Source organism: Neltuma alba, unplaced genomic scaffold (assembly GCF_004799145.2).
Source record: "Neltuma alba isolate B1F8T4 unplaced genomic scaffold, ASM479914v2 tig00004191_pilon, whole genome shotgun sequence".
Taxonomy (NCBI): domain Eukaryota; kingdom Viridiplantae; phylum Streptophyta; class Magnoliopsida; order Fabales; family Fabaceae; genus Neltuma; species Neltuma alba.
This window is the reverse complement of record NW_021633601.1, coordinates 7,868-17,627: the sequence shown is the minus strand read 5'-3', so window position 1 is coordinate 17,627 and position 9,760 is coordinate 7,868. Positions and strand designations below refer to the sequence as shown.

At 37.7% G+C, this 9,760-nt stretch overlaps 3 protein-coding genes across 3 annotated transcripts; 1 reads left to right on the top strand and 2 right to left on the bottom strand.

Moving 5' to 3' along the window:
* Positions 1 to 391: 391 nt before the first annotated feature.
* On the top strand, positions 392 to 2,743 carry LOC114743940 (clathrin light chain 2). The gene is made up of 3 exons (XM_028932135.1): positions 392 to 866; positions 1,020 to 1,173; positions 2,057 to 2,743. Exons 1-3 carry the CDS (start codon positions 481 to 483, stop codon positions 2,420 to 2,422), a joined length of 906 nt encoding a protein of 301 aa, XP_028787968.1. The 5' UTR covers positions 392 to 480; the 3' UTR covers positions 2,423 to 2,743.
* Positions 2,744 to 2,805: 62 nt separating this feature from the next.
* LOC114743945 (cold-responsive protein kinase 1-like) lies at positions 2,806 to 6,797 on the bottom strand. Its single transcript, XM_028932139.1, has 3 exons — positions 6,520 to 6,797; positions 5,696 to 5,846; positions 2,806 to 3,410 (listed from the first exon to the last, which is right to left on the bottom strand). Exons 1-3 carry the CDS (start codon positions 6,795 to 6,797, stop codon positions 3,048 to 3,050), a joined length of 792 nt encoding a protein of 263 aa, XP_028787972.1. The 3' UTR covers positions 2,806 to 3,047.
* A 275-nt stretch (positions 6,798 to 7,072) lies between these two features.
* LOC114743943 (cold-responsive protein kinase 1) lies at positions 7,073 to 9,500 on the bottom strand. The gene is made up of 3 exons (XM_028932138.1): positions 9,026 to 9,500; positions 7,481 to 7,584; positions 7,073 to 7,333 (listed from the first exon to the last, which is right to left on the bottom strand). Exons 1-3 carry the CDS (start codon positions 9,111 to 9,113, stop codon positions 7,073 to 7,075), a joined length of 453 nt encoding a protein of 150 aa, XP_028787971.1. The 5' UTR covers positions 9,114 to 9,500.
* Between the last annotated feature and the right edge of the window lie 260 nt (positions 9,501 to 9,760).

Genomic DNA, 9,760 nt, shown 5'->3' with positions numbered 1-9,760 from the left:
TTAGTACCTGACAGTGTTTTGAATTGGATTGTCTTCAATAGAAAACATCTATACTTTAGCCAAAAAAAAAAAAATAATAATATCCTAGTCTAGTTTAATTACGAATTGGGGTTATTGTAGTTTACCTTCCCCTCCGGGAGGAAGGTTAATTTGCAAAAAAAAAATTTATAACTTGCCCTTTTTTAAAAAGAAGCCACGTGTCATGCTTTCCGGAACCAAAGTGGTATCAGGTACACTCGGCTTCACAGTAGTAATTTATAGCGTGTCACTCTATTAGCCGCTTATTGTACGATATTTTACTTGGTTGCCGTCTATTGACCATGGAAAATGGGTGGGGTCGGTTTGGAACCTTAGCAGACTTGGCCGCTAGATCCTCGTGGACCCTTAAACTCGGATTGTAACGCCATCTCACCAGATTCTTCTCCAAGGGCGAGTCAATCATTTTGCTTGTACGGTCCGCATCGTTAGTCTGGCCATTCCATGTCATCCTTTGGCAGTCCCAACCGGGCGTTCGACGGCGACGGCCTTGGCGTCGACGGCTATGATGTTCGGCTCCAATCTCAGCGCTTTGAAACTCTCTCCAACTTCGATGCTGACTCAGTGAAGGATTCGGCCGGCGACTCGTCTCCGGTTTTCGGAAGCCATCAGTCATACAGTGAAGGAGATTATGTGTTTTCGTCTCAGCCGGTTCCGGAGACTCCATCACCGTCGTCGATACGCTCTAACGCGAGGGAAGACACTGCGTTCTCGCCGGAGCATGATGGGAAGGGTCTTGAGGGAGAATATGGTGCCACCGGTGGTCCGGTCTTGCCACCTCCGGTGGATTTGGAACCAGAAGAAGGCTTTGCTCTAAGGGAATGGCGAAGGTAAACTCTACTGGCCATAATCGCTGTTTTCTGCTTTTCGGTTTTCTTCAAGGTTTTAAGTTTATAGAATGTTAGGTTTAATTGAATTGCTGCCTGTCTGCGTCTGAAGTTTTTGCATATGTTGATGATGATCATGAATGTGTGATTGAGCAGACAGAACGCTATTCAACTGGAAGAGAAGGAGAAGAAGGAGAAAGAGATGCGGAGACAGATTATAGAAGAAGCAGAGGCGTACAAAATTGAGTTTTACAGGAAGCGCGAGCTGAATGTCGAGAATAAGAAAGCGTCCAATAGGGAAAAAGAGAAGGTAAATCAATTTGTGATGTTTTCTATGTATAAGACCAAGTTCTCTGTTTTCCTCCCTGTTGCTGTTAAGGTTGATATTTATAATAGTTCTTGCAACATTTCTGTATCATGTTCTACCCCATCTTAGCTTGTAAATTGTAATAATAGAGGGCGAGGAATTGAATGGAATCTTCTTTTCAGATAGAAGTATTCAGAGTTCACGTGGGAGAGGTCTTATAAAGACGACATAGAAGACCCTATTTATAAATTTATAAATTATAGTGATAAATTGCTCTTTTTGTCCATTCCAATATTCCATTACGGAATTCCAACCGGAATTACGAACAGGACGAGAGTAATAGAGACAGATTTGTTTCCCTCCTTATTTGCGCTGGAACTTTTGCAGTTGAAGGTCCCATAGCGGTTAAGAGGGGCTTCTTGGCCAGAATGGGGCGAATTAGGTGGTTACGGAGTATGGTAGATTACAAATTAGGCTGTAGAACTCTTGGTAGACTAGATTGTGTGCAGGAAAATAGGATGTTGCGTTTAAATTTTTAATTTTTGAGTATGAACATAAATCTTCTGGTAAAAAAAAAAAAAAAGGAATATGAACGTAAATCCAAGATGGTCTTACTTTTAGGTTTTGGTCTCGTTAATAATAATTATGTTCTGGTATAATCAGCTTGGATAAGATTGAGACTTCACAAATATGCACACTTTTTAAGTTCATCATGTTAAATTTTCAGTTTTATGATGGCATCTTTGTATCACGGAACGGTCTTGTGCAGCCATAGCTGCTGTCAATGATTGTAAAGTTTCCCGTCCCCTAATAAGAGGTCACTTAGCATATTTCTTTTGAATGTTATACCAGTGCCTGAAATTATGTACTGGATTTAATCTAGCAGTTATTTTTGGAAAGCCACAAGAAGTTTCAGGCAGAAGCTGAGAAAAACTATTGGAAAGCAATCGGTGAACTTATTCCCAATGAAGTGCCGACAATAGAGAAAAGAGGCAAAAAAGATAAAGAGAAGAAGCCTTCCATTGTTGTAATCCAGGGGCCGAAGCCTGGGAAGCCAACTGACCTTTCAAGAATGCGACATATACTGCTAAAGCTCAAGCATAATCCTCCTCTTCATATGAAGCCTAAGCCACCTCCATCATCTGAACCAAAAAAGGATGCTAATACCGGGCCCACTGACGGGGTTAGCACAAGTACTTCTACCCCCAAGCCACCGGCGGTGGCAACTCAGGAGCCGGTTGCTGCAGCTTGAAGGGCCGCTATTTTCTCCTTTTCGATGTGAAAACCAGCTTCTGTGGACATCATAACTTAGTTGCATGGTGTTATTATATGTACAAAGTATCTTTACTTTCAAGTTGCAGGTTGCTTGATGTAGCTTTATGCAGCCCATTGTTAGAAAATAGTTTTAGGCTGTGATCGGTTGCTGTGGCCTGCAAACAGGCATATTATTAATGCCGCTGTTTTGGCGTTGGTTGAAATTGGGATAGTGTCTTGATAAGGAGTTAAACTCGGAATCATCTTGTTTATTTGCGACCCAGATTATGCTAAACCTATTTATGGGCTTGACGTAGCATGGTATGGTTTACCGGTGGTCTGCACACAGGTCAATTAAGGCTATCATTGGTCATTAGCGTGCAAATGAATTGAATATTATGTATTATACAAAAAGTGTATATGTACACAGGCCAACTGGAAATTGTACTCCTTATTCGTTTCCCATGCTCTCATCGACCCCTTCGGATTGAAAGAACTCTGGTGTACTAATACAAATGATCCTATGAGCAGGAAAAAATAAAGGAGAGTAATAAAGTAAAATATTTACAGGCTACATGCAATGGTGCCCACCAAACATCCTTCAATATGAAGCAAACAATCAATCACCTAGGAAGAATCTGTGTATCCAAATCAGCACCACTATAATGGCTTGATGTCATGTAGGGATTTTTGGAACTTCTGTACTTGTTTATTTGAGAAGACGATGTCCCATTTAACGAATAATTGCCATACTCTTTCGAGCTATTCCACCTATAAACTCCAGGTTCGGTCAGTGCCTTCTCATTCAAATGCACATCCTTGGTGAGCATTTTTATTACTTGCTTCATGGTGGGCCTGTGTTGTGCGGATGCTTGGGTACAGAACAGAGCAACCTTAATGAAACGCAACACCTGCGTCTTATCGTATGCAGTTAGTTCGGGATCTACAATATCCAGAAGCCTGCCTTCTTCTCTCAGCTTCCAAGCCTGCTCATAAAAGCATATTCGAGTGAGCAGACACAGATATATAGTTGCTTCCAATCTGACTAGAATAATATTGCAGCTTTTCATTGCATTCACAGTCATATGTTTCTTTATTACAACAACGACCTCAGTAAATTATTTATTAAAAGATCTTGATTAATGACTTCTTGAAGTGTCCTTCTTGGTCTCTTTCCACATCTTTTCACAGGGCTAAAGATTATCTACCCACCTCTCCTCAATGGCACCCCCTTTCTTCGCACATTATCAAATCATTTTAATCGATTTTCTGCTATTTTTTCCCACATGGATGCCACATCGACTTACCCTCTTGTATGATCAGTCATATGTTCTTTTTTACCAAAGGGGAAAAAAAAAATCATTTCTCTCGCCTCAATCATATGCTTTTGAAGTCCATTGTGTAAAAGAAGCCTCAAAATTTAAAGGGAAAATTTCACTGTAGGACCGCAGAAGACAATTAATTTCAAAGAGCCCCCAAAACTTTCTGAAACTTCACTGCAGGACCAAGGGGGCAAACTGATATTAATTCCACAAAGAAAATGACGCTATTGCCCCTCATAATACTTATTGCAGGGTGACATGTAAATGGACTAATTTCAGTTGTAAATAAAGGTATATATGTTGCAAATTGACTAGTCTCATTTGCAAATGAGCTCTCTCACACTTATTCACTTACAGGCACCTTTTTCAGGTGAATGAGATGATATGTAAATGGACTAATTCTAATTGTAAATAAATGTATGTATGTTGCAAATTGACTAATTCCACTTGCAAATGGACGCTCCCACACTTGTTCACTCACGGAGACCTTTTTCAGGTGAAGGAAGTGACATGTAAATGGACTAATTCCAGTTGTAAATAAATATATGTATGTTGCAAATTGTCTAGTCCCACTTGCAAATGGGCTGTCCCACACTTGTTCACCCAGACACATTCTTCAGGTGAAGAAGGTAATATGTAAATGGACTAATTTTAATTGTAAATATATCTATGCATGTTGTAAATTATCTAACCTCACTTGCAAATGGGTTCTCCCATACTTGTTCACATGAGGGGCAATAGGGTCATTTTCTTTGTGGAATTAATATCAGTTTGCCCCCTTGGTCCTGCAGTGAAATTTCAGAAAGTTTTGGGGGTTTTTTGAAATTAATTATCTTCTGCGGTCCTACAGTGAAATTTCCCCAAATTTAAATCTCCAACGGTAATAGATGTCCTATCAGATTAACAAAGTCTTATCTAACAAGTTCTTTTAAACTCAATGGCAAACCAAAGAGGGAACAGCACATATCTTCCAAAAGAGCACCAATGACAACAGTTTACAGTCCCTTTTGGTTGGAAAGCAATGTAATCAAAAGACATAAACACATCATTCCTCAAATTTTACTACATCTTCACAAGGTATGAGTTTTGACATTGAGCGTTCAGTATCTAAAATCAAAATTGCTGCTCTTTAACAGTTGAGCAGACATGCTGACAACGGCTTATTTTAGTCATTGATATCAGTAATATAGCAGTCATATTGACAGTTAGATACAGCAGAGTCACTTTGACATTCATATATTAACAATCTCCCCAATATATTTGAAGTCCGAGAGACATAAAGTGATGCTAAATCCAGCTGAGGAACCAGTAGATGAGTCAGATATCAGATCAAGCTTCTTGTTCTTGAAGACTAAAAAGCAATGAAATGGGAAAAAACTGAATAGGCATTTGTTGTAACATTGCATGCACAGAAAAAAGCAATATTGTTTCCAGAACCCCCCCCCAAAAAAAAATTTTTTTTTTTTCAAGAGCTGTCTTTTAAAGTAGTTGGCAATCCAGCATGGTTCTAGGCTGTCAAGATCTAGTAAATCTTAAAATCTTGTGATCTCAATCCTAGGGGAATAAAAATATAAATCTTCTTCAAATTAATAGGATATTAAGTTAAATCTCATGAAATTATGGGCGTAAAATTCTATATATATAATTTGCTTATGCAAGTTACAGGTAACTCGGGCAGCATAACACTCATTTGTGATAGCTGACTCGAGTACATGTATAATTTATACTCATTTAATTATATTTCATTTTCATTTCATTGCTTTGATCTTTTAAATCCATGATGGATCCTAGCAAAGATCTTCATCTTGACAACCTTGGAAAACCTAGCAAAACTTCATATAGACTGTGACTTTATTTCTCTTATTATGTCTGTGTCTCTGATCATTAGAAAAGCTATGACAAAATCCTAGCATGTGTTAGCTAATTGATATTTGAGTTTAGAAAGATACCCATTCCACTAGAACCAAGAGATTATCTCCAAATGCAGCTTTACTGCTACTTTTACCACTGATTATTTCAAGCATGAGAATCCCGAAACTGTACACATCAGCCTTCTTTGTAAGTTGTCCTAGAAGTGCATATTCTGGTGCTAGATATCCCCTGCAAATAACGGAGAAAAAAGGGTAAACATGGTTCATATGTTGAGACCAAATCTAGTTAACTGCCAAGAACCCATTCTGTCACAATATTGACGAATTTTTAGTACTAGGGCAAGGCTGAAGGCAGTCCGTAATCTTTGGTCTTTCAACTTCACAGGTGCTAATTTAGCCTCAAGGAGGCTATAAATAGTTAATTGAAATCAGAAACTTCTTTTGTTTCTCCATTATCCTTCTATCCTTCACTTACTCAAACATTGCATTTCAACAAATATTAACACGTAATAATTTACGTGGTAATAATATGCGATGAAAAACTAAATGACTCGTCAAAAAGAAAGTAACAATCGAAATAGCAAATACAAGTGCATGCCAAGAACACCAATCCAATGGCCACCTCATGCCACATGAGTGAGAGGAATAAATTTCAAGGCAGTATAGGTCTTCGTATTGTCCAGAGAAAATTCACAAGAAACACCAAATTTTATGAGCCCCTTGTATTTTTTTTTCAATTAACAATATATAATTATATATCATTAGATGCATATTCGAATGGGTTTACAGAAGATTTAAACAAGTAAGAAGAAACAGGCTTTCTTAAGAAATTCAAAAGGCGCAACTTAGGCAACAGTCATATAGAACGATATTCACAATGTAAATTGTGCATTATTACTTACACCGTTCCTGCCACTCGAGTACTAACATGAGTGACATTGTCAGGAAAAAGCTTTGCGAGGCCAAAATCCCCTATTTTAGGATTAAAGTTCCCATCAAGCAGTATGTTGCTAGCCTTGATATCTCTGTGAACAATGCTTGGTTGAGCCTCTTCATGAAGAAATTCAAGACCATAAGCTGTACCACAGCAGATAGCAGCCCTCTTTGGCCAATCCAGAACAACACATCTGCTCTTGGAACCTATTAAAGGTTTGATGTTTATTAGAGCATCCCAATTCATGGAAAAGCCTACATTGAGCTTTTAATCAATAGGCTTCATCCCTCCAACTCAGAGAGAGAGAGAGAGAGAGTTAATGTTAAGCTTGAAAGAATGACAGATTATATCACATTTTGACTATATTCTGTGCTCCGAAAGCCAGAAGTAACCAATACAAAGGAAAATGGAAAAGCGAATCTGATTCAAACAGGTAAGTTCCACTTTTGGAAGTACTAAAAATTTCGATACCATGTAAACAAACTAGTTTCCAAAATCAAAAGGTTGAATATCTATCCAGTTCAGACAAGACTCACTTCCATATGCTTAATTGGATTGTTCCGGTACTTACGAAGCAAAGAACTTGCAAGGCTATTGTTTTCCAAAAACTCATACACCAACAGCCGATGGTGGCCCTCAACACAGCAGCCAATAAGTTGCACAAGGTTTGGATGCTGTATCTTTGATATAATTTCAGTTTCTGTCATAAATTCCTTTGTTCCTTGTTTAGACTCTACAGACAGAGACTTGATAGCAACTTGAGTACCATCTCTTAATACACCCTGAAAATATCAATGAGAAGGAAACCAAAAAAAAAAAATTACTCAAACTAACAAGGGAATATAGTGATACAGTGTACACCACGTTTGAAAGCCAACATAGGCGTTAATACAAGGACAAGAATATCTCCCAATAGTAATCTATCCTACCTTGTAGACAACTCCATAACCTCCTCCACCAATTCTGGTAGATGGATGAAAATCTCCTGTGGCTGATCGCATTGAATTGTAACTAAAAGTTTTAGTTGCAATCACTGTCATCCACAAAGCCCAAAAAACACATAAAAAATTGCAGAAGGCTGAATTTTTGAAATAGGGAACATCAATGAAGAAAGGCATAAATGTATTTGTAGGTAGAACACTATCCAAGTAACAAATGTATCAGTAGACATTAGACGAAGTCAAGTATCAACGGGCACAGAGATGCCTGCATAGCTCCCACTCTAATTCGCGGACTGATTGAATGAGAGACAATATAAATATAATGATAGCAAAGAAGGAGTAAACCCAAATGGCCTAGAGGGTGAGTTAGGCATCTTTACTAGCATATCAGTATTAATGTTACATTTTGAATAGGATATTGAATTTGATTACCTCCCACCAAATTACTGAATTAAGTTATTCAAGAGAGTTAGTAGCAATGTATTAAACGAACTTACCTTAATGTCCTCTTGCATAGTTGAGTTTTTTATTGTACAATAGTAGCAAACACATTATTTAATGTCACGGCATAATCTAAACTCTAATCCTCTTCAATCATGCATTTGCGAAGAAAGTACTCCCTCCGTTCCTTATTATAAGAGACGAATAACCGAATTACGTTGATCAAAAAAACAGTTAAAATTAGTTAAGAACAATTAATATGTAAAAAGTATAATTTTTTTTCCAAAAATACCCTCATTAATAAGGAGAGAGAACATGAGAGAGAACAATGGTAATTTATTAAAAGAAAGAGAAGTGAAAAGGAGAGAGAGTGTGAGTTTGAGACAATAAATATGGGTAAAATAGGAAATCAACACAAAAAAGTAGAGACAACTTTTAAGTCTCTTATATATAGGAACATGACATAAGCACTAAATGTCTCTTATAATAAGGAACGGAGGGAGTAACAAAAAGAAGTGAGACGGTGTATAATCTACTTTCTATCTTTATACCCATTTCCTTTTTCCTTTTTATTTTTCTCCAACTGCATTATATGCGTCAATTTGTGAATATAGAAGATCTGGATTCTTCTAATTTCCAAAAGGCAGGAAAAAAAATCGAACAACTCATTTACATCGAATAAGTTTTCCTACGTGTCTGTAGCATCATTCAAGTAAACGAAGTTAATTACATAGTTTAAGTTAGCTCCAATAACATCTGAGTTTCCATCTGTACCAAAAATCCGTCAATTAAACGCAGGAATTCTATTCATTGTCCCATCCGGGTAGTGAGATGTGATAGAAAGAGATTATAGAATCATATTCAACTAAAGGAATTCACAATTTTACAAACAAAGTGATCGAATACATTTCGCTGCTACTCGATAGATAATCTTTGACAGTAGCAAAATTTATTTGCATCAGAAACACAGATGACAGATGTATTGTATCATCATGCAAGAAAGAGGAACTAAAATCATCAAAATTACAGGATCACTTGTTGACTCAGACAATTTATCATCAGACAGATCAAAACCTTCACGATTGTCCGTACCTTGTTCATCTGACTGGCCAGCAGCTTCATTCTTCCCTTTACAACAATTCAAGGCACCGAAGCAATTGCCAACCATAGCTATATACATCCAAATTGTAATCCCTGTACAGCCACTAAATCCTCTAACAACTTTTGTTCGTCAAATTTAACACATTCAACTACCACGATGATGGGAAAAGAAGAGAAGAGTCCAATTCAAAGTGAAAAGAGCATGATCTTCCCAACATTGATGAATGATCGTAAAACCTCAAACTCTACGGTAAATCTTCGAAAGCTGGGGGTATAAAACACAGGGAAATCACGAAAGGTATGGTTTTTCCCATCAAACAGAAGAAAGTTACGAAACCCTTGATAATTTAACTGAGATAGAAGAACCAGATGATTGGAAGAACCGCCTGAGTCCACATATATATGGGCCACAAAAATGGAAAACGAAGCTGGCAAGTCAACCGGTCAAGGAAGTTAGTAATGTCTCAAAAAGAAGAGGTCATCAGGCAAAAGAGGACTCGGTAAGGAAAGGCAAACTGTGAAAGCGACTGAACTACTGAAGTTTTCTTTTCTCTTTGCTCGCCGTTGTGAGTGTAGGACAGAAAGGGAAAAAACATCACTTGTTTACATCCCATCCCGATGAGAAGAGCAGACATTTTCTTACATGGAAACCACACCAAGACAAAATCATTCAGAGAGAGATTGCGTTGACTCTGGATAATCTTTCTTTTGTCGGCTTTACCCAAA

Bases quoted from the DNA above. Each gene is read 5' to 3' on its own strand.
- LOC114743940 (XM_028932135.1), top strand. From the start codon at position 481: ATGTCATCCTTTGGCAGTCCCAACCGGGCGTTCGACGGCGACGGCCTT. The intron at 867-1,019 runs GTAAACTCTACT...GTGATTGAGCAG, and splicing joins GCTCTAAGGGAATGGCGAAG to ACAGAACGCTATTCAACTGG. The intron at 1,174-2,056 runs GTAAATCAATTT...TTAATCTAGCAG, and splicing joins CCAATAGGGAAAAAGAGAAG to TTATTTTTGGAAAGCCACAA.
- LOC114743945 (XM_028932139.1), bottom strand. From the start codon at position 6,797: ATGAATTGGGATGCTCTAATAAACATCAAACCTTTAATAGGTTCCAAG. The intron at 5,847-6,519 runs GTAAGTAATAAT...CGTTATTTGCAG, and splicing joins ACTCGAGTGGCAGGAACGGT to GGGATATCTAGCACCAGAAT. The intron at 3,411-5,695 runs GTATCTTTCTAA...TTTTATGAGCAG, and splicing joins TCTTGGTTCTAGTGGAATGG to GCTTGGAAGCTGAGAGAAGA.
- LOC114743943 (XM_028932138.1), bottom strand. From the start codon at position 9,113: ATGTATATAGCTATGGTTGGCAATTGCTTCGGTGCCTTGAATTGTTGT. The intron at 7,585-9,025 runs GTACGGACAATC...TGTGGATGACAG, and splicing joins TGGCCAGTCAGATGAACAAG to TGATTGCAACTAAAACTTTT. The intron at 7,334-7,480 runs GTAGGATAGATT...TGATATTTTCAG, and splicing joins GTTATGGAGTTGTCTACAAG to GGTGTATTAAGAGATGGTAC.